Source organism: Sebastes fasciatus, chromosome 7 (genome assembly GCF_043250625.1).
Source record: "Sebastes fasciatus isolate fSebFas1 chromosome 7, fSebFas1.pri, whole genome shotgun sequence".
Taxonomy (NCBI): domain Eukaryota; kingdom Metazoa; phylum Chordata; class Actinopteri; order Perciformes; family Sebastidae; genus Sebastes; species Sebastes fasciatus.
In genome coordinates, this window is record NC_133801.1 from 24,967,282 (window position 1) to 24,990,988 (window position 23,707).

The following is a 23,707-nucleotide window of genomic DNA, read 5'->3' on the forward strand; positions in this document are numbered from 1 at the left end:
TGCATCATATTTTTGTTTCACATTATGTTGTATAAATATTTTATTTTATATGGTTTATATATTATTTGTCTCAATAATCGCATTAGTTTACCTTCAGATTACAAAAACAATAGTTTTTCATTCAAGAAGACAATAAAACTCATAACCCAGACATGTTGTGATTCAAATCAATTAAATTTATTAGCCCATTAGATGACATCTTTTTTTTTTTTTAAATCAACTACATACAAAATGATGCAGTAATGCTGTGACATTGGCCTTACATTTTGAGATCTTGGAAATTTAAAGTGCAATCAAATAAAGATGAAGAGAGATTTTACTATGGGTGCAAACCATTTCTTGTATCTTATTATAATTTTAAGAGTTGCTTGACCAGGACATGTCATCTAATGCAGCAAAACTGTCATTTTGTGTCCTTAATATTTGTTTTTTACATGGGATACTGGGCTCCTTAGTGTGTTTATTCTACAATGAAACAAAGCATCTGTTTTCACACACATTTTGATCCAGCTAATTGATATTGTACATTTAATCTGTACAATCACAGAGATCTTGGTGTGGGGTTTCCCTGGGACAGCAGTGTAGGTATTACTTAGGTGGACCTCCGAATGTGCCATCCTGACTCTTATCAATTGGGAATCCCACTTTATCTTTGTTTCCAAATCCTCCTCTCTGCAAGATAGGAGCTCCGGGATTTGGGTTGTTAATGACACCCATGAAAATGGGCACTTGAGTCATATCATCCATAAGGGCGAAGAAGAATGGTTGGCTGAGGTGGAAAATGGGATTGGATGCCCGTGAGATGACCACAGTGGTGGCTGCAGCCGCCTCTGCACCTTCCTCGTTTATCTCCATGATGGACTTGTGCATCACACTGGAGACCAGCAGGGGGCCGTCTGCCATGTTAGCCAAGTTGGGACCGGAGAACATGTCTCCGAGGCCTAACACAAAGCAGGGAGTACAGGGTCAATCCAAAAATCTCATCGAGCAATAAGAATTTGTTTGTGTGGTGAAAATAACGTTAACAACGAAAATGACGAGGTCTTACCCAATTTAGTAAAAACATCTTGTAGGTCTTGAGCATACTCCAGTTTGAATTTGGGGACTTTAACTTGAACAGACCTCTCCTTGGGCAGACGACGATACAGGTCCGAGACATTCAGTTTAGCGGAAAGTGAAGACACGTTCACCTGGCCGGACATAGGCATGACCACCAACAAGCTCATTGACTTCTGGAATGGGAAGCGTGCTACCTGCACAGGAAGAAGAAATGGTGTTGTAAGTAAAAGGTTATTATATGTATTACATTGAGATCTATTTGGGGGTGGGGGGTCGCCATAATTTTGTATTTATTTATATCTTTATTAGTAATCATTTTTTAATTTATTTATTATAATTTATTTTAAATTAATGTTTTGTTTTGAATTATGCAATTTAAAAAAAAAATTCCAAAGCATATCTTTAAAACCAATAAAATCTGATCACAAAAAAAAAAGGAATTTATGTTTCTTTCCAAACTGTATGATAAGAGACAAGTGAATTTTTGGGCACAGCGATGAAACCGTAAATAACGAAACAGTATTTTACCTGAGCCTCAAGGTCACTATCAGTAAATAAACTCAAGGGATGTTTGGCATCTTCCATCACTTCGACATCAACCATGTTCTTGTCGTCAAGGTAGAACACACCTCTGGAGGTGAAGCGCGGGTCAAATCGAGCTTTCCACTCTCCTGTGGGTAACACGGGTCTCAGTTTTAGTCAGCAGCACAATTCATAAACATACAGTAGCTTATGAAAAGGAAAACTTGCAAAGACAGGAGATTTCATTGGTTATATTTCTACTGGGATCTTGGGGAAATGAGTATTCTCAACAAACAAAGAGGCGAATTATATGAATATGGTGACATTTCACCTTTGAAATGGACAGCATTGATGAGCATGAGGAGCAGATTGGGTGGCAAAGCAGACAGGAAGTCAGACATCTTTCCATTTGTTGCATTGTCTACCCAGTCGTTTATCTGCTGCAGGCTCTCCAGGACTGCTGGTTCTGAGTCATATAACCGCTTGGATTCATCGACAAAGTCTTGCTTTGGTTGAAACCCTAAAACACATAATAAACACACACACTCTCAGGCTCTATTTCTCTCAAACCTTTTCTTTAGGGTCAGCACTAAGAGAAATTATAAGAAAATGAATGTTTCTGCAAGCAGGAACTGCATAGTCTCGACTTTTAGTACAGTTAATAATCATTTCTAGGAAGTAACCTTGGCGCAGGAAGATCCGTGTGGCAATTTGCAGGTCATTGTCCCTGAGCTGCTCCAGGACATTATGCAGCGACTCGTGGTAGCAGGGGAGAGTGTTTTCATGGAGATGATGCATCAGCAGCTCCTCTGTCTCATTTACTGCGCCTGTAAAATAGGAAGGGGTGCAATAATTGGATGAGAACGGCGACAGTCTCCAGATGACTATGAACTTGGGGCAAGTTGCTGACACTATTCTTCACATGTGGTAATTGCGTTATATGCAGAGAGGTGCAATGTGTCCTGTAAAAGCTACAGCAGGACGTGCATACCTAAAGCCAGTTGGGAGAGCGCTAATGATATGCTCAAAGGAGATATGATGACATTTGGCTGCTCTGGCGTCGTCTCCAGGTTCTGTAGAAGCTGCACGCCCAGTTTTTGAATGGCTGCGCCGATGGCCTCCCTGGACTGTCGGCTTCGGCTGACAGACAGACAAACTCTATCTTGTTCCTCCTCTTGTTCTGAGCTCCCAGTGGGCCCAGTAATGGTTGTTGTTAAAATTACAGGTACTTCTGTGGTAGCTGCAGTTTCTGGTTGTACTGTAGTTTCATTTTCTACATTCTGAAGGCAGGAATAGGAGAAAATGTTAGTTACAAGGAAACATTTAAAAAAAAGACCAGAACACAGTGACAATGAGAGACATATATATTGCAAACTTTTGCCTCTAACCTCTATGGGGTGGCTCGGCATCAAAGGAATGAGAGGCACCAAAGGGATCGAGTCATTTTCTGCCACCTCAACACTCTGTTGAGAAGGAAGATGGTATAAGACAACAATCTATACAAGCGTTATATAATCAGTTGTATAAAACCAGGGCTGTCAAAGTTAACGCAAATTTGTTTTAACGCCACTAATTTATTTAACGCATTAACGCAACTTGCGATTTTTAGGTTGTAACGGGCTCAGTTTTAAAGCTAGAATGAAGATGCTGAAGTGAAGATACAGGCATCATATGAAACTAGAAAACCTAAGGAATCCATTGCTACCAACCATACTAGCTTCTCGGGAAGGAGGCTAAATAACGCTCCAAACTTGCACTAAATTTTGGTGAGGAAAAACTGGCATGGACATTTTCAAAGGGGTTCCTTGACCTCTGACCTCAAGCTATGTGAATGAAAATAGGTTCTATGGGTACCCACAAGTCTCCCCTTTACAGAAAGGCCCACTTCATGATAATCACATAGTTTGGGGCAAGTCATAGTCAAGTCAGCACACTGACACACTGACAGCTGTTGTTGCCTGTTGGGCTGCAGTTTGCCATGTTATGATTTAAGCATATTTTTTATGCTAAATGCAGTACCTGTGAGGGTTTCTGGACAATATTTGTCATCGTTTTGTGTAGTTAAATGATTTCCAATAATAAATATATACATACATCATTCGTATAAAACAAGCATATTTACCCACACCCATGTTGATAAGAGTATTAAATACTTGACAAATCTCCCTTTAAGGTACATTTTGAGCAGATGTGTGATTACTTTGCGATTAATCGTGATTAACTATGGACAATCATGAGATTAATCACGATTAAATATTTTAATCGATTGACAGCCCGAGTAAGAACAGATTATAATCACGTAACATAATCTAAAGAGTGATTAAGAAGCGCCTTACAGTGACTCCTTGGCTGCAGAGACAGATCAACAGGAGTGTCAGACGAAGGTCCATGTCCTTACGTAACTGAAAAAGACAGAAATGATGTTGGGTGAAAAAAAAACATGTAGCCTGATCACTTTTATGAAACAACAAATATACCACTCATGTTCAACTCTCTTAAAACACAACGCTCTCACCTTTTGTTTATAGTTTCTTAGCTTTATCAAACACTTTGGTTCTACTTAGTCACCCTCTTTTTTAACGGAACCCAGATCATCTGGAAATATATGCCTAAAGTATGGAAGCCACACAAAAGATTTTGTAGATCCTGCACCAAGATTTCCACACAGAAAGTGCTAAGTGTGCACTTTCAGCAGCAGACATCCAGGCTGCCTCGAACAACCTATTATTGCAGATTTATTGCTCAATAAAACATTGTTTAAAAATTTAAACTTTATAAAGTTTTAATGTTTAATTTAAGATTTATTGTTTAATACATTTATAATACATTTATAATACATTTAAATAAATGTATTTAAAATGAATTTCAATGATTTATTGTTCAATAAAACATTGTTAAAGGCTATGAACGTTGAGGGACAGAAAATCCACTTGTCGTGGCAGAAACAACACACATTCTGTATTAAAATCAACTTAAAATGTCCAAATGTAAAACAATTAAATTTAAAAAAGTCAGAAGTATTAACTGGTATAGCCCCCATTTGCAGATCTTACACAAACATGAAAAATCATTGAATAAATGAGTAGTATTAAGCACATACCACCAAGTCTCCAAATGTACAATGGTATCCTAATAAGTTTATCAAAATAAAGTTGATCTTACCTTAAATTTAAATTAGAAAAAAAACTTGCTGCTTATTCCAAAAAAGGAGCGACTAAGTGACTGCGGATAGCAGAATTCCTGAGAGTCAAAGATTGGCAGTTGCTCAGCAAACAGTTAAACATCAACTTGCATTGATTGGGGCCTCATTTAAGCCACTATTTGTTTGTAAATGTGGCTACCGAGACTGACCCAGGGTTAAATATTGAAGGCAGAGATGCTCAGCTACTTTAAATATCAATGGGCAGGTGATAATATCATGACAACTAAATCTGTGACAGAGAACATGACATATTAATTGCCAATGTGGGGTTAATCCCACTCTGTGTGGGCAAACAAATACAGCTTGCTGACACACCAGCGTTACACATCTGATGTTGGAGATTACAAGCCCACACTTCCCAGAAACCCCTGGCTTTGATATATCACCAACTTCGCAGAACAGACTTGGCCGTTCTGCGAAGTCTAGAATTTGTGGTTATATGTTTTGGCCAATACTTACTCAAGAGAGGGAAAGAAATTAAGAAAAACAAATACTTTTTTTTTTTGCATTTGGTGACATTTCACCACTAAGCAAAAGTGATATCTTCTAAATCACATGACGGCCGTCTGCAAACACAAGAGGGGACTTTGTCCAATGTGAGCTCTAGTGACTCAGCCTGGATCGGTACAGGAGAGGCTGGGAGTCATGATGAATCCAGGTGAATCACACAGAACTGGAACACAAACAAAAAAACATGGAAGCAATTTTTTTTTTATTAATCCAGTTAATAAATAAGCGTTTTCAAGGACTTTTCTTTAAAATGTTCAAAGAGATATACTGGAACAATTGTAACCAATTATCAACTACAAATTTTCTTTTTCCAAACAAAATTTGTTGTTTTATGATTATTGAGCTTTCACTCCAGGTTTACAAAAAACACAAAATATCAAAAGGTGTAGTACACTTGTCAGAGCATTTTGAGCTTTGGGCAAATCATTAGAAAAATAGGCAGACTGTGTTTAACAACATGACAATAAAATCATACAAATGGGAGAGCTTTGATGCTAATGGCCTTTGAAAACTGACAGATTCATAAAGAAATTTGTGGAAATTTGGGATAGGTTTAAGGAACAAAAAACACTACTGTATGTTCATTTGCATTACACAATAAGTAGCAAGTTAAACCACATTTTTATTGATTTATACCTTTTTTTTCCAACATATTCATATGCAGTTACATATAAATGTTAAAATACAAAACTGTTAATCTTGGCATCGACTGTTCCCATGTTAACTTTTGTAGACAGAAATTAGAAAGTGGCGTCTAACAACTGGCATACCTGTTTAGATACACTCCCAGTGTAATGTTGCTACAGGTTCTGACTGCTAAATCAAGAATCTCTAAACACGGTTTAAAAATCCCAAAAGCAACTTCAAGTAATTTATTAGTGGATAAAAACATTCAGTTCTTAAAAGCTGAGTGAGAATCTAAATGTTACAATTCAGGCCGTTCTTGTGCAGTAGAATAAAGGCTGTGCATCAGTAACTGACTTTTGTAGGTGACGACGATTGAAGCGTCTCCGCTGACTGTCGACAAAAACAGCGAGTGTACTTTTATTGTTCATGACGTATAAACTGTGAAACAACTCTTATGAAACACGGAGGAAAACGCTAACACAAACAAATGATTTGATCTACAAATACTGCATAGTTTAATCAGTGCATTTGGATACGCATGTATTCTAACATCGAGGGAAATGGAAGTTGAGGTCAATGTTTTTTTTTTTTGGTGTTGTTATGCATCTATTTGGAAAGTGTAAACACTACATGAGAACCGTGTTTGGTTCCACCTTCCTGAGCGCGTCTTCTGATTCATAACTGACCTAGTCAAGATAAGAATTTCCCATTATATACTATTTATACATCTATAGGCTTTTTTTTTAAAAACATCATGGGATTTACTGTACACATGGTGAATGGTAATTGTGTGGCACACTATTCTTGCTCACCAAATTCAGTGCCAACAGCCAGATTGGCAAGATTCGGTGGACATGAAGCTTGTACGTACAATGCCTTTACTTGTGCTGCTTCATTCAAAAAGCCATTTAGAGAAAGTGCCCTACCAGTACAATTGACCTCAAGCACAGGAGAGGGGACAGAGGGAGCTCAGACACCTGGTGTCTTCAGCAATAAGACACTTTCAAGGTCAGCGGGGAGCCACTGATTTTTTCCCTAGGCCAGTAACCGGATGGCCCCGTTCTCAGAGCCCAGCAGCAAGAGCCTCTTGGTGGGCAGGACCGCCAGGCTGGTCAGAGTGCCGCGGAAGTTCTCCGAGCTCAGCTTTGTGCTGCTAACGGGGCTCAAGGAGATATCTGCCATGGAGTACACCCCGATCTTGTTAGCCACTGTTCCGGTCACGATCTCCGAACCGTAGAGGTCAAAGGCGTGGATGGGGTCGGACTGCGACCTGTACTGGCGGAGAGGTTTGTGCTCCATGTCTTTCCACACGGCGAGTGTGTAGTCGGTGGAGGAGCTGATGACCAAGTTTCCTTCTGCAGCCTGAAAAATAAAAACACAAGAAAGAAAGTCACCGACGGTTGACGTCACGTCCCAATAAACGTTGCCAGTCGAAAAAGCTGTTTCACACCAAGCGAAGATTTTCATCCAAAAAATGAAATGAATAAAAACTGATTTTGTGGATTACTATGAATGATTGCAAACCCATTCTTGCGGGGGGAAATATTCGGAAAGACTTTGATTTCAGCGAGTTTCTGCCTGCGGAAATATGTGTTTGACCAATGAAATTTTTTCTTCCAACTGATGTCATAAAATATTGCTGTCATTCAGCGTAATAATTAGCCATGCGCTTCTGTTTGTTGCATGGAGGGTTTTTAAGTTTTCGGGATAACGGACTGTTGGCTAAATTAGCTTTATTCGGTCCAATGGGACATTTTTTGGACTATTGATGTGTCAGAACAACAATGGGCCGTCCCTTTCTCAACACCTAATAATGTACGACAAACACTACTACATCAAAAACCTAATAAAGGACAATATGTGGCTTGAGGTCACTCAACAGCTGGGATACGATGAAGATGGTAATGTAGCTGATATGCACTTGCTAACGTTACATGTTGGTCACGGAACGGGGATAGCCACAACAGCTTATTTTAGTGTTAGCATCACATTTGGAGTCCAATTAGTTTATATATTGTGTAGCCCCTTAGACATTCTCTGTCTGGATAGGTCTTTGTTGTGTGGCATGGCGGACACGGCATTATTTAGGAGGAAACTCACTGGGCCTCATTGATAAAAAATGTTCCGCACACCCGCGCCGCATTTTGGCATCACACTGGTGAGAAACAGCTTTAAGTCTTCCAACATGTTTTTTCAAGATTTGTGATTAAATACCAAGCAATGCAATGACAATTTCCTTGTAAATACACTGAAATTAAAAAAAAATATATACGCGAAAAGAATAAGTGAACTAAATAGGATCCTTTTAAAGTAAAGATACTTGAAACAGAAACGTGTGGCGCACATATTCAGACAGATAAATCAGGCAACTTATATCCATTTCATACTCATATTGTCTACAGTTACTTTAATCTAAAGCACGTAGCATAAGATTTAATTAAAAATACTAAAATCATTTGACTAGTAGTGTTCCTGTACCCACACACTTAGAACTTACAGCTGGGAGTAAGTTCAATGTGTTTGATAATCTTTATTTACTATAAATCGCATTTCAAATAAGATAAAAAGTTGATTTGTTTTTAATCTCCCAGACAGATTTGAAAACTGGTTGATGATAAATTGAGGGGGGAAGTCTGAGTAATATGAATGTGCCAATGAGAACCGCTGTGGTCTTTCTAATGAGTAACCTGTGTCCATATTTGCCTAAACTTGAAAACTAGATACAATCCTTGACCTAATTTGGGGTTAAATAAAGTTTGCTCATCCTTGCGCACTGTTGACAACAGACTTGCTGGGTACAACTTTCACCATCTCTGCACTACTTAGTATTGCTACCACCACTACCTTTGGGGAATGTCAAAATAAAAGTCACTTGGCTGAGCGTCTTCTTGAATATTTAGCTTCCAAGAGAGCAGCCGTACCTTTTGGCTTGAGTGATGTGGTCAAGGAATATAGTAACAGGCTCTTACAACCGCTGTTTTTGGGACAGTACTGATGTCATGCAATAGCTCAGGTTTTTACACTATATAGTACTAAATTAAGACTAAATTAATTTATTAAATTACAGGCTGAATGCACAGCAAACAGCAGTATTCATCTTCCTGACAATTACATTTAATAAAATGCTTGTTTTTATTTTATCATGGGCAATGTGGAGTTTGCAAACTATCAATGATACCGCTTTTACACCGAGCTCTCAACCTGCATAAAAACACAGGTCAAGCATCAGAATAAAATGATCCTATAGTCCAAGTAGACAACCCACCAGGAGGTTTAGGTCACACACAGGGATCTAATGTAGGTCGCTCATAGAAAAAGAGTCAATACAAGTGATTAACAGGCTGATCCAAAAGTTTCCACTGTTTACCACAAAGCCTGATTGAGATTCACTACCTCGCTGATTCTGCTGGTTGATGCACCAAAACCTACAAATTGGCTAATGGTTTATAAGCATTTTCTGTGGAAAAACAACAACAAACAAACAGAAATAAATGATCTTCCTTACAGTAAAAGCCTATAGGACGTTTATATTTGATAGTATACCGATCATCAAACCCATACAACCCTTCTATTATTCCAAAAATCACACTATGCTTACAACTCAACAACGTGATGGAGTCACATTAGAAAAAACTGTCCACCTGTGTTTGGCTACAAGTTTATCTGGCAGAATACAAAGTTTGAATACAGCACAGAGTGCAGCCCGCCCATTTATGCATGACCCACTGCATGACCCCTGGCCCACGTCTTGAGTCAACAACTTGACCGTTAATCCCACACATCAGCCTGATGTTGTGAAACACATGCGAAAATACAGGTCCGTGGTGTAAAAAGAGTTCAAGTTGGTGTGTGGCCACCATTTGATCAAGGCAAAAGAAGCAACACGTTCCTCCTAACAACCACAAAATCACAGATATTTTGGTTTTCCTTCCGAGCTGAACGGATACATAAACATACAAAAGTATTATGTATTCATCCACTTGGGAGTTTTTCATATTTTATTCCTTCCCTTCCTCCTCTTTTCTCTGAAGTCTGTTGGGCATCCAGCACCAACCTAATTTTTTATACTATTCTGAAAGCACTCATTTAGATATGCATCCAACAAATACGTTGAAACTAATATAAACTACCCAAGGTTATCATTGTTATAATTTGAAAACATGAAAAACACTTGCCTAATGTCCCCAAATAGTTGAAATAACTATTTTGAATGAATCCTGTTATAAGAAATGCACTTGATGGGTGGTCTGCCTCCTACAGGTTTGTCCATGTAATTATAACGTCCCTGGTTCAAGTGTGGCCAGGTAGCATCTTCTCTTTACTGCCTGCTATTTAAATAAAAGGCAAAAATGCCCCAAAAACACAAAGGAAATTCACTACTGACTAAGATGTTACCCAGAGGCAGCCCTATTCAGTTATACATAAGGACAAGAAAACACACACGCTCCAAGTATACCTTCATTTGGAGGATGTCTCCCTCATGAGCCGGCCAACCCTTCAGCACTAGTCCGGTGCGTGCGTCTAGCAGAACAATGAAGCCAGATGAGAAACCTGCAGCCACAGTGCGCCCTGAAGGGCTCACTGCCAGGTAGCGGATGAGCCCAGCGCTCACATTGTTGTAGGCCAGACGAAATTCATGCTGGGGACACAGGGGAAGATTCGTCACTGTCAAGTCTGAACTAACTCTATAGTGTAGAAGTCTGGCCTTTTCGAAAAAAACATAGATAATTGGTGGGTGTTGTGTGTGGCAGAATGAGCTCGCTAAGTGAAATTTGTTACCTGCAGTCCAGGTTTGCGAGGGTCGATGAAGCGGAGAATAGAATCTGCGCTGCCAAACACAACGCTGCAGTGTGGTGCTGGCATGGTGGTGACAGCTGTAATGGGATTCTTCCCGTCCAAGGCTTCATAGGAGCGGATCTGCTTGCCTAAGGACAACAGTGGTGACATAGAATAGTAGTTATTTCATTCCACCCATTTGAGTCTAGTTCACACTATTCAACTTTAGCCCTGATTTTGTAAATACCTGCCAACAACAACATCAGCAATGTGTCTCGTGTATGGTCTCGCGTCATTTGCTGTGAGTTTCTCCCGTGTTTTTGTGACGAAACGTAGTTTGAAGACCTAATACCTAAGACCTTAAAGTCCTGGCCTACACCTCATATTCTACAGACTCGAGAAAACATCTTTGTTTGGTACACATCCCCACAAAAATCACATCATAATCATTTTAATATGTCTTTCAATGAAAATGAGAATAATGATGTAAAAATGACTATTCCCTCTAATATCGCAAATCATATCGCAATTGCAATATCAGTCATAAATAAGTTTTAGATGAGCAGCAATGCATCGTCTCTCTTACCTGTATACTGGTCCCACAGGTGCACAGAACCATCGCAGCTGACTATTTCCTGTGAAGCCTCTAGCTGTCCAACATAGAAGATTGACTTTCGATGGTCGTTATACGTCAGCCTGGGCTCCACCTCCTGCGTTCCATCGCCGTGGTTATAGAGAGGCCAGAGCTTCACAGTCTTGTCTTTACTACCGGAGAGGAAGTAATCCTCTCCCGCCAGCGGCGCCAAACACTTTGTGGGGCCCGAGTGACCCAGGAAGCTCTGCAGTCGGATCTGGTGGAAGTCAAAATGAGGATCCTGCTGGTTGAGGCCGATCTCGTACTGCCAGTAGGCCAGCCAGTTGCCCTGCAGGGAGCGGCCGCTGCGAGGGAGCTCCTGCTTCAGGGCGCTGTCCTCTGTGGTGGGGCCCGTCACCCAGGAGGAGGACGAAGCTGTGCCGACGGATGGAGTGGTGAAGGTGGATGCAGTGGTGATGATGGGGGTGATGTGGCTGGAGCGTCCCCAAGAGTTGGACAAGCCCAGGTTCGGGCTACCATCGTAATCAGTGTCCCGGGACACTTGGATGCGGTTTCCTACCAGGTGGCTCCCAAACGTGCCTGACTCAGAGTCTCCCAGCGAGGTGTAGAAAGTCGAGGGTGCAGGGAACGGGTTGCAACCAACACGTCTGCCAAAACCAGAGGAGAGACCCACGGAGGACGGAGGCAGCTCCACCCTTGACGCCGCTGTGAGGTTTGTGTCTGGACTCACCTGGCGCAAACTCTGATGGTAGGACTGGGCCAACTGCCAGACCAGCACGTGGTTGGGAACCAGTTTCCGAATTGCCATGTCACCTACAGAAATCACAATGCAGCACTGATTTAGACCTCTGAAGTGTACAAATATATTTGATAGGGCTGTCGATCGATAAAAATATTTAATCGTGATTAATCGCAAATTAATCACACATTTTGTATCTGTTCAAAATGTACCTTAAAGGGAGATTTGTCAAGTATTTAATATTCTTATCAACATGGGAGTGGGCAAACATGCTGCTTTATGCAAATGTATGTATGTATTTATCATTGGAAATCAATTAACAACACAAAACAATGACAAATATTGTCCAGAAACCCTCACAGGTACTGCATCTAGCATAAAAAATATGCTCAAATCATAAAAATGGCAAACTCAAGCCCAACAAGCAACAACAGCTGTCAATGTGCTGACTTGACTATGACTTGCCCCAAACTGCATGTGATTATCATAAAGTTTTACCTCGCCAAAATTTAGCTTAAGTTTGGAGCATTATTTAGCTTCCTTCCCGACAAGCTAGTGTGAAGTATCTTCACTCTAGCTTTAAAACTACTGAGCCCGCTTAAACCTAAAAGGTTGCGTTAATGCGTTATAGAAATTAGCGGTGTTAAAACGCATTTTTGTGAACGTGTTATTATCGTGTTAACTTTGACAGCCCTAGTAAAAATATATATTTGATTTTAGCACAGATGGGGATAGGCTATTTTGAGTTTGGAACAAGATGAGGTAGTTTCCTACCTATGAGGCAGTAGAAGGGGATGTAGGAGGCATGGGCCATCTCAGGGTTAAACACAGTCTGTAGCTCCTCCAATACCCCCAACTCATACGTCACATTCGACTCTTCAGGTGTCCAGACGTCCACGACCATGACTTCTCCCACAACTCTGCGAGGGGCACTGTCCAGCTACATTGCAAGAGACACAATCACCACATCTGCGTATTTCCAATTCCATTTTCAAAAGACATAGGTGTAACTACATGAAGAAACTTCTAAACTATCTGAAGCAACAAGAAACAAACATCCTGCCATCGCTCACAGATGTGTGGACTCTATATCTCTCCCTCTGTCTGTCAGACAGTTTGTATTCCAAGTCTCTGTCTCGTTTTTTATTTTCATCTGCCTCTGTCAAGCTCCTTGAGACAGATCTGCTCGTTGAAAGCATTCTAGAAATAAACCTGCCATCACGCTTGTCAGTCTTCATGTGTTTTGTGTGTGTGTGTGTGTGTGTGTGTGTGCATACCTGGGGCTGCAGAGAATGCAGCAGAGAGAAAACGGCAAAGAACCGACGCAGAGTGTCAGCCATATGCTGTTGCACCATCTCCCTCCCGATGCGCAGACAGATGAGAGCCATCAGGCTGAGTGTCTTGAGACAGACGGCAGTGCGTGTCTGCACCCCGCTGGGGAACCTGAGTACAGCAGAATGGGTACAACCAAGCAGAGGATGAATGACGGATCTATTGTAGCATGTTTTTTGGATTATACTCTTATCTCAACACAAACATTAAAAAGAAATTGCACTTCAAAAGAAAAAACTGTTTATTCAATAAAAAGCAAATCAATATTTGCAATATTTTTTTACAATGCTTCTACTATTTGGCATGCTGTGCTTAATATAAGTTATTATTACATGCCTTTTGTTGGATATTCGATTCTGATGGGTCAATTACGGCATTCTACAGTCTGTTATTTCTTTATAGCAGACCACTGCTATGTATAACAGACCGTTTCTTTGGCCGCAGTTCTGTTCTCCGACTCTGGAGGAACATTTTGGTGTCAAATTATTGATTTCTTAAGTAAGTAAGTAGCCATGTAATAAGCGGGATTATGTACAGCGAGCCGGTCATTGCTGTAAAAATAAATGTGCGTGGCTGTGTGTGTGTTATTTACCCCATACGGGGGGTGGTGAGCAAGTCCAGCAGTGGCAGGAGCACCTCCTGGTTGATCTTCATAAGCATGTCCATTAGAGTGGTATCGGAGAGAAAGACAATAATCTTCTGTGTAAGTGCAACAGCTCCAAGTAGACTCGCCTCCTTACGTGTGTTAAGACGCTGCGAAGAAGGTGGAGAAACCTGGAAACATACACATTTGCGAGATCAAAGCACATTTTGTTAACGAATAGTTTCCTTAAAAAGTACGTGGGTTTGTATGAGGTACTTATCCACAGTCAGTGTATTACCTACAGTAGATGACGGTCGGCATGCCCCCAGTTTGGAGGGCAGCAAAACGTATTTTAGCCACCTAAAAGAAAGGCCCACCTAAAAAAATCAATATCAGTTTAAGTGTACGTTATATTTAGAATATTTTCACTACATTACCTTTCCATCAGACATTGTTTAATTGAGTCTGGTTGCTTTGGCGAGAGCATAGATAACAGCTTCAGTTGCCCGCTGGGAACACACTGTATAGCTGTCTCACAGCAAGGTAAACATAGCGTACACTTAAACAGATATTGATATTTTTAAGTGGGCCTTTCTTTTAGGTGGCTAAAATATGTTTTGCTGCCGGACCCGTCCACAGCAGTACATTGCTTTGCTTCCGTGCGGTAACTCCAGTCTGCTTCTCCAAACTGGGGGGATGCCGACCTTCATCTACTGTAGGTAATACACTGACTATAGATAGGTACCTCATACAAAACCCACTTCAAAACATCTGAACAGGCCAAAGCAGGTTTTATGTGTGTTAGTGTTCATTCGCCTTACCAGATATCCTATATAAGGCAGGTACTGGTAAGTGAGTACAGGCTCTCCATAAAGCTGAGCGATGTAGATGAGACAGTCCAACACAGGCCCTGCCGTCTGGTCACCAACGACAGGTTTCTTCTCATACACGCTGCCCATTCCCACACTCTCCAGACTGCTCTCCTCAGATGCGACGGCCACAAACTGGTGTTTCTCAAGCCCTGCAGGCAGAGAACATGAGGAGGGAAAAGGGTGAAGCAGTCATCCTTTTTCGGCTTATTGCAAAATTTAAAAAGGTATAAATGAGGCAATGGAACTTTTTATGGTATAAATTTACGTACCAATGTAACAATTTGTGAGCAATCGCAGCAAGTTTCTGGCTACGTATCGAGATGCCACTGTTGGACCAAGCTTTGCCGACAGCCACCGAACTGTTTTGCAGACTGTATCTGTGTGGGGAGACATGATTAAAATCATTAGATATTATCAGATAATAACCAAATAATATACATAAACCTCAATGATTCACTCACCTAGAAGAATCTTTTGTTCTTTCTCCCCAGATTCTTCTGAGGAATCATGGTCATCCTCCTCCTGCTCTCCCACAATGCCTTTTTCTGTCTCCTCCAGTGCCATTCCATTCACAAACTCGCCCTCCAGAGTGGCAACTGTAGCTCCTGAAGCGTCTGTGCAACCAGAGAGTGTGAGCTCCAGGTTGGCAGCAGTCGGGTCGTCTGTGCCCTCATTAGTCTCAGTCACCTCCTCTTCCTCCAGCTCTCCTCCCTCCTCTCCCTCGCTGGCGTGTTTCAGGTCCTGGCTGCTGTCGGCTGATTTGAGGCTGGCTCGATCCCGCATTGAGTCTCCGTCGCCCAGTGAGAGCTCACTTGTGCTGCTTTTGTCGCTTAGTTTCCCCACGCTTAGAGACTCCTGGTCTTGATCCTTGGCTGCAGAGTTCTGGCTCTGCTGTTTCCCAGCAGCTGCTCCACTGTTGACATAGAATCCATTCTGAAAGTCCTCTGCCTCTGAGAGGAACACTTGGTCATTGAGACTGATGCCAGAGGAGTAATCGACCATCCCCGTCTCTCCCGCCACCCCGACTCCTCCGCCGGCACCAGTACCACCTCCCATATTCCCGCTAACGGACCCAGACGACGGCCGCACCTCGCCACACTGAAAGTCCTCTTCCTCTTCCTCTCCCAGATTACACGTGCCGCCCCTCAGCCCTTTGCAAGCTTCCCCGCCAGAGCCTGACATGCCGCTTTCAAAGCCAGTCATGACCTGCAGCACATGGGGGAGCAGGCTGGACAGAAAGGCCTGCAGGCCCAGCCTCACGATCAGCTGCAGAATGAAACAGTCGGTGTAGAGGTAGAAGCGACCTCGCAGGCAGTGAGGGTTTTCATAAACGTTGATCAGTGGCTTCTGTAAGTACTTGTTTGCATTTCTGGGACCCAGCACTCTGGAGATGGGCTCGAAAAGGTACCAAGCAGCATAAACCGCAGTGGACTCCTCAAGCATGAGGGCTAGAATGAAGGGCAAGAGAATCTCAAGACCCTCAGCGGTGACGTTGCCCCGCAACAGTGTCTCAAGCTGCTGCCACAGGTGAAAGACAACATCTCGTCCTTGAAGACTACACGTGCTCTCTATCTTGGTGTGGTAGGAAAAGATAAAATCATGAAGTGCAGCAAAATAGGGCGGGAAAGGAAAGGGGGTGATGATTGAGTTCAATAACCTGCAGGGGTTTGGGGGAGGGAGACCATCGCAGATGGGTTCATATTCAAAAAGGAGTGGACGAGGGCAATCTGGTACTTCTCTGTGTGCTATCCCAGAGTGCCTCTCCATTAGCAGCAGTGTCTCGAGAGCATGATGCAAAGACAGTGGCACATCACGGAGGCTGGCAGAGCAGAGCTTCATGACAGCTTGGAAACGCTGTCTCAGGGGGGCGCCAGGTTTCAGTCCTCTCAGTTTAGAGGGGAGGAATATCTCAGCGATGAGAACACCAAGGGCCTGCATGTCTCTTTGGTAGAGCTTAGTAAGAGAGGGTAGAGATTCAATTATGACACCGCCTCTTGTGCAGTCGGTAGATCCTGCGGGATGCCATACTTCAGCGTGTAGACTCTTCACCAGGAAATTGTTCAACTTCTCCAGTTCATCCAAAGGCTGCAGTGGGTTGAAGCCTTCAGGGAGGGCGATCTTGATTTCCTCTGCATTGCTGGCGGTCACACTCCCCTCCCCGTGTTTTTTGTTCGTTGGCCCGCCTCTTTGTAACATGGCACTGCGTAATCCAGGGCCTAAGCCGCTTGCAAAATCGCCAGGGAATGAACTCGGGGACTGGGATACAGTAAGTGCTGTGTGATCTCCTCCCATCTTTCCTCCCGCCGTGCTGACGCTCGGCATTGGCACGGAGCAGGACGCGGAGCTGGATGAGCCAGCGGACGCTAACGAGTCCAGGGCTTCCATGCCTTGTTCAAGCTCTTCATCTCTGTCTACCATAGTCCAGCCACTGGACTCACACCCCGTGGACTCTGGCACCAATCCATCTACGGTGTCGGCCGCGGTGTCGATTTGAGGGATGTGTAGAGAAGGCACGTTGACAGCAGCAAGGCCAAGGATAGGAGGTTCTGCTGGGGCGTACTGGGAAGGAGATAAGCGTGGCGGGTGGGGCTGGTCGAACAGCTGAACTACGCCGTAGGTAGTCAGATTGGTGTGGTTATCCACCAGGTGCAGGCACACGTTCTTGGCCTTGACGGCTTCTTTACCGGACAGCTTGTAGCCAAATGTGAGATCAATCCAGTGATGCAGGTGCTGCGACACCTCTCTGCTCTCCAGAAGGCGCCGATGGACCTCAATGAAATCCTCACACGACTTGCACCAGGAAGGCACGTCCAGGTCTGGCATGTCGGAGTGGATTGACCTGAAAATGGAGGGATCTGTGTAGAACTCTGGAATGCACTCGTCGGGAGTCCAGCCCTGCATACGCTCCATACTGGCTGGGTATTCATTCGGCTCCCACTGGGATCTAACGTGGCTGCACAACACTGGCTTGGGTGTCTGCCGGGCTTTGTAGACATAGTAGGTGATGTCTGAGAGCACATCAGATATGTGATGAGGTACATGGAGATGGTCAGGCTGTCCAACACCGCCAGCACCAACAGAGCCACCGAGGTCTCCACCTACGCCGCTTCCACCAACCCCATTACCCACCGCAGCAGCCAAAGCCTCTTTGGTCATCTCGTATGTGAAGTCCAGCTGCTTATCCCCTTTGTTGAGCCTGAACTTTGACCTCCTGAGGTCTCGGAATTTTCCAAATGGCACAGTGAAGTCAACCACCCAAGGCAGCACTGGGTGATAATTAGGGTCTCCTTCTCGCCGTCCTGCTAACCTGTTCAGCTCCATCAAGTAGCGGAAGTTACTGACCCGTCCATGGACCCAGTCCAGAACCAACTTCTTAAGCTCATCAAAGCAGTCTGTGCAAAGTATTTTGTTCTCTTGGCTCTTACATGATTTGTTCCTTGGCAGGACACTATTTGGCACTTGTGTGCCAGTAACATTGCCGTTTGCATCCCCGTCCGTCCCCAGGTCCTCATAATGGGCTAGGTTGAGCTTGAGGCGGCTGCAGAGCTGCTCGTCTACAGCGATGTCCTGCAGGGAGAGCTCTCCACAAGACAAACCCGCTGCATGACAGCCCTGCAGTGCTATTAGTAACTGGTAGAGGATGAACAACACTTTGGCGTGGCTGTTAGCGAGCTTGGCGGGGCTGAAGGAGACAATATCGTGGAGTGAATACTGAGTGTAAGGTAGAATCACGTAGAGCATCTCTGACGTCTCCAGCAGACACTCTGCAGGAAGAACATTGGGACACAGATGGTCTGACTGGGACTTGGAAAAGCAAGATGAACTGGATGGCAAGTAGTTTTCCTTCTCCTTCTCTCTGGCTGGAGAGAGGGATGGTGACACCCTGTCTGATGAGATGAATGTGGAATTGAAGAGCTTCTGCAAAGCATGACGCACTGCATCTACAGCTGCAACATGCATCTGCTCATTGGCTCCTGCATATGCCTGCACGAGTTTGTGGTGAGCGTCACGCCACAGATTCCTGAAAAAGGGAAAAAAGATGATTAATTACTATCTCAAATAAGTTCTACTCATTCAATTAACAAGGTGAATAGTTAGGTTTGACTTTCTGACTATAGGAAACTTCCAAAAGCTAAAAGCAAGAGTGAACCGCCTAATGTTATTAAGAGTGCACGATTGAGCGACTGCACTAACTGTGAATGAGAAACCCTGTTCTAACCATAGAAGATAGCAATGCAAGTGGATAAAGCTCATTTAGATACAAAACCAAACACACAAACACTAAAAGGAATCCACAAAGGCAAGTCAATTAAGTGAAGTTCTAGGAACCCTGATATTAGGGCTGCAACTTACGATTATTTTCTTTACTGATTAATTTAACCGTTGTTTTCTGAACAGTCATCTACTCTATAAAATGTCAGAAAATAGTAAAAAAAAAAGGCCATGCATAGGTTCCAAAAGGTAAAGGTCATGTCTTCAAATAGCTTGTTTTGTACCCAAAGATAGTAAATTGATACAATTTATTAGGGGTGTAACAATACATCGATTTAATGATGAACGATCCAATATATCGATGCAAATCATCAATACATATCATCGTCTTTAAGATACGCCCTTATTTTGAAATTCTTAACTGATAAAAAACATTTGCGCTTAAAAATTTGAAATGTGGCACTTTATAGTGAACAACAGGAGGTCTATTTTTATTAATTTTTATTAAAAAGAATAGATTTTTTTTAATTTAACCGTGTGGAGGAGCTCAGTAATACAATTTTTAAATCATATTTTAGTTGCTTTTTGTGAGTTGATAAAAATGGAACTGATTGTGTTAAATGGGCAGATGATATCATCTCATATCGACAGCAGGCCCGACTTGAATCGAAATGGTATTGTGGCAGACTTTGTGATATCGGCAAATATTGTATCGTTGTCCAAAGAATCAATAAAATATTGTATCATGATGAAACTTGCGATTTACACCCTTGTAATTTATACTAATATAACATAGTTAATTATCAAAATTGTTGCAAATTAATGTCGATCATCTTATTGATCAATTCATTGTTTCAGCTCTACCTGATATTATCACAGAAAAGCTTTTTTAAGCTCTTTGGATGAGGGTAATTAATGTTCACAAATAGTCAATTTTCATGGGAATTACATCTTCTTTAAAGGGATATTATTACTTTGAGTTTTAGCACAGAAGGTGACATGCATAGCCAGATTTTACAGAGTAGATAGAATAACAGAATATCAAAGTATATATAGTACCTGACGTTATGTTGCGACACACACTGCATGGTTTTGACATAAGAATCCTGTGACGTGAACTCCATTTGTTGATGGCACGGGTCTCTGGCCAATCTGTAGCCCAGCTTGCTTTTCCTCAGACCCTGAATGCACACTCGTGTCCAGCCTGGAGGCAGCTTCGCCTGGGAACACTGAAGGTAGGTGCGAGTTTCTGCCTCACTGGGACTGTCAAAGCGGGCACAGCGCATGATCCTCCTCTCCCTCAGACCCATCACCCAGCGCGTAGGAACAAGGGCTATGAGCTCCCTGGGACGGGGACCTGGGCCTTGCTGCCGCCGGTCAACCCCCAAGTCTTTCTCAACTGCACGCATCAGCCAATCCATGGTGAGTCTCTCCAATGCTTGTTAAAGAGTCACGCAATGTCCTGCTGTGTACGCCTTGCTTTCTCCCACAAGGACAACTTTCAGACATTCATGGATGAAGAAATCAAAGTCAGGGCAGACCTAATCTCCTCTTCCACCTGTCCCTCTGAGGAAATAACAGAAAAGCATAAATGGACAATTAGACAAGCTTGTTTTGTAGTGTGCTTTAACAGTAATATTGCTGTGCAGTGACAGATTGTTTTTCAACATAGGAGAACAGTAGGTTGAGGAGGAGAGAAAGAGAGAGGAGTGTGGTTCGGGAATAGCAGACAAGATGAGTGACAGTCTGACATGAAGCAGCGTGTAAAATTACGGTATTCTTTACGGAATTATAAAGTTTAGTATAATTATATTGAATAATTTGAGTGATATATGTGCACACATACTAATCATAGGTCAAAATAGCGCTAAATTTAGCTGAATTAGAAAAGGCAGTAGTGGTAAAACGAAGAGCCGTTTTGGAGCCGAAAGAGCCGGCTCTTCTTGGTGAGCTGAGCCAAATGATCTGGCTCACTAAAAAGAGCCGGAATTCCCATCACTATTTTCAACAAAAGGAGAAAAGTAGGTTGCTTGCTGCAATGAAGGAGTGATGTGATGTTGGTGATTGCACACGACTACTCCATGGTGCTTCTACAAGAGCCTGAAGTTTGAGCTCAGCTCTGCTCACATGACTTCCTTCTCCTTCTGCTTCCGCCTTCAAGTTGACTGATTGAAACTGTAACTTAACCACAAGCAAACTATTACTCAATGGCTCACTAGCAAAAATGTACAACTCACTTTACTTACAACTTCCCCAAACGGTCATAAATATCAGTAGTTAAAGTTTGAAAGGATTTCTGTTAGCTAGACTGCTAGCTGTCTGTCTGGCAAAGATAACATCCAAAAAGTTGTACTACACAAAAATGTCTCTGTAAAAGTCAGATTTTTAGATTAATCAGAAGACACGTCTTATTTTTATACATTCCTTTAACGACAGATGTTAGGACCTGGACACTATTTTATTGTTTCTGCATTGTACTGCAGTCAGAGGCATTCATTTAAATCCAGTGACAGATGAGGTTTCAGTCTCTCTCTGTCTGTCTCTGTGTGTTTCAACACTATGAAGTGTATAGTGGCAGCAAAATCATCTGATGAGTCAGAGGAGAGATGAGGAGTTTTGTTGTGAAACAACATGTTTTGAACTGAGCCATGTTGGTTTGTAACAAGCTGACTTTTCAGAAAGAAACAGATCATCAAGACACATTTAAACCAAGACTATAAATACTGCAAGCTTCAAACCACACATGTAGCTAATAAATAACCTTATCTTATTTTAGGAACCACTCCATCATAGAGCATTTCCCAAATTGACAATTCCTCAAGTTTACCGAGTCTCTACTGTGTTCAAGTCATTTCCACAAGGTGGTGTTATGTCTGTAATTTCATAGACAAAACCTTCAGCAGTGTTGTGCAAACATGTATAGTATGTAACTAAGAGTTTTATTTTGTTTTAGTGTCTGATGAGTCAGAGGAGAGATGAGTTTTGTTGTGAAACAACATGTTTTGAACTGAGCCATGTTGGTTTGTAACAAGCTGACTTTTCAGAAAGAAACAGATCATCAAGACACATTTAAACCAAGACTTTAAATACTGCAAGCTTCAAACCACACACATGTAGCTAAGACAAGGCAAGGCAGCTTTATTCATAGAGCACATTTCAGCAACAGAGCAATTCAAAGTGCTTTACACAAACATTCAAGAACATTGCAACAAAGTGCAAAAGACATAATTAATACAGTTAAAAAACATTAAATAAAAGCTAGGATAGAAGCTGAAATAGAAATATAACACAAGAGTAAAAGCTCTAGTGCAGTATATAAGATCATTATCTGGTTTAATAAAAGGCAGCAGCATACAGGAACGTTTTAAGCTTTGTTTTAAAGCTAAAGCTTAGTGTTATTTAACTAATGACAACCTGTTTCTGATTAAATGATTATAGGTTTGCTTTAAAGAGGAAGTAACGTCCACTCAACGCTAACAGGTAGCTTAGCAGCATGCTAACGCTACCATACCTCACTTAAACTATCAACCTTCCCTCAGACAGGTGAGTTACTAACATTACTGACACCGAGCTGAACCAGAGCAGCTCTACTGGTTGAATGTAACTCCTCTGTAATAACAGAACAACAGTGTTTTTGATATTTAACTAGCTCACCTCTGCTAGCTCTAAGCTAACTGAGCAGCGCCGGTTTCACACATGATGATGAGTTTCTACTGCAGTGACTTTATAAAGGAGAGTACATACAGCGGGGCGATAGTTACTTCCTCCATTGTTCTGATGTTTACTGGTGCTTGTCAGCAGACAGACAGTCAGTCAGATGATGTTTTGTTCTGTGCTAGTTGGAGCCATGTTTAAGAAGAGACACACCTCACGTGACACAACAGCAGCATGTCATGTGATTGTTACTGCTGAAGCTGCAGGGCTTCTTCTTCTGTGAGATATACAAAAGGCAGCTGGCATCCTTAGTGTTGCACTACTGCCATCCTCTGGAGACAGTTGACTCCTGCAGTGCTCAGTATGTCAGATGTTTCCCATACTTGTCCTTTTCCACTACACTCCAGTAAATTCTTTAAAGGGACTATTTGTAACTTTCAGAAATGCTTGTTAACAGCGACACCTGTGGCCGTGAAATCAACGAAAGTCAGAGTCGGGCTCGCGCTTGCTCGCTCTAAATATACCTGAACGAGCATCGCTCAAAACAGTGAGGCGACACACGTCAGCTAAAACCACAATATCACTCTATATTTCAGCTGCTTGGCAGTAATGTTAGCTGACCAGACGAAGGTCTCTCCATGAACATGATTTAGATCTGATCCTAGTGTTGGCTTTTCCTGCCTAAGTGCAGGCTGAGGCAGCGGGGCTCTGCGGCGTGTCTCCCTGCTCTCTCCGCCCGCAGCCGGAGAGAGCAGAGGAGACAACGGCACCCGGTCGGTAACGAGACGATAACGTTACTAGCTGAGGAGCTCCGTCACTTCACAAGACACGGGAAACCTCTGTTGGTCTGGAGGAGCTGCAGCAGTTATTTCTGCACAAACGTCCACTGTGCATTCACTAGATATTCTCAGAGCTAAACTAACTCTTCTGCAGTGTGTAGTGAACGTGCGTTCACGTCTAGAGGTGGAGCGAGCTGAGCTGTCTGAGTGAAGGCGAGCAAGCAGAGGAGGAGGGTACAGCGGCT

General features: G+C 42.5%; 2 protein-coding genes across 3 annotated transcripts; both read right to left on the bottom strand.

Moving 5' to 3' along the window:
• Window positions 1-155: 155 nt before the first annotated feature.
• serpinf2b (serpin peptidase inhibitor, clade F (alpha-2 antiplasmin, pigment epithelium derived factor), member 2b) lies at window positions 156-5,008 on the bottom strand. Its single transcript, XM_074639896.1, has 9 exons — window positions 4,744-5,008; window positions 3,918-3,983; window positions 2,970-3,044; window positions 2,573-2,861; window positions 2,265-2,408; window positions 1,913-2,101; window positions 1,588-1,730; window positions 1,049-1,253; window positions 156-941 (listed from the first exon to the last, which is right to left on the bottom strand). The coding sequence occupies exons 2-9, from the start codon at window positions 3,969-3,971 to the stop codon at window positions 589-591; spliced, it is 1,452 nt and encodes a 483-aa protein (XP_074495997.1). The 5' UTR covers window positions 3,972-3,983; window positions 4,744-5,008; the 3' UTR covers window positions 156-588.
• An 869-nt stretch (window positions 5,009-5,877) lies between these two features.
• wdr81 (WD repeat domain 81) lies at window positions 5,878-22,940 on the bottom strand. 2 transcript variants are annotated; one of them, XM_074639895.1, is made up of 12 exons: window positions 22,774-22,940; window positions 20,089-20,595; window positions 15,279-18,838; window positions 15,087-15,194; window positions 14,767-14,966; window positions 13,955-14,136; window positions 13,308-13,473; window positions 12,805-12,970; window positions 11,283-12,104; window positions 10,700-10,845; window positions 10,377-10,559; window positions 5,878-7,282 (listed from the first exon to the last, which is right to left on the bottom strand). In XM_074639895.1, the coding sequence occupies exons 2-12, from the start codon at window positions 20,448-20,450 to the stop codon at window positions 6,956-6,958; spliced, it is 6,222 nt and encodes a 2,073-aa protein (XP_074495996.1). In that variant the 5' UTR covers window positions 20,451-20,595; window positions 22,774-22,940; the 3' UTR covers window positions 5,878-6,955. The 2 variants fall into 2 exon arrangements, with proteins under 2 accessions (XP_074495996.1, XP_074495995.1); XM_074639894.1 differs by having other exon boundaries at window positions 22,684-22,936.
• Window positions 22,941-23,707: the final 767 nt, after the last annotated feature.

Bases quoted from the DNA above. Each gene is read 5' to 3' on its own strand.
- wdr81 (XM_074639895.1), bottom strand. From the start codon at position 20,450: ATGGATTGGCTGATGCGTGCAGTTGAGAAAGACTTGGGGGTTGACCGG. The intron at 14,967-15,086 runs GTACGTAAATTT...CTCTGCCTGCAG, and splicing joins GCTCACAAATTGTTACATTG to GGCTTGAGAAACACCAGTTT. The intron at 13,474-13,954 runs GTAAATAACACA...TGCTGTACTCAG, and splicing joins CTCACCACCCCCCGTATGGG to GTTCCCCAGCGGGGTGCAGA.
- serpinf2b (XM_074639896.1), bottom strand. From the start codon at position 3,971: ATGGACCTTCGTCTGACACTCCTGTTGATCTGTCTCTGCAGCCAAGGA. The intron at 2,409-2,572 runs GTATGCACGTCC...CCTATTTTACAG, and splicing joins GCTCTCCCAACTGGCTTTAG to GCGCAGTAAATGAGACAGAG. The intron at 942-1,048 runs GTAAGACCTCGT...GCTTTGTGTTAG, and splicing joins AGATGTTTTTACTAAATTGG to GCCTCGGAGACATGTTCTCC.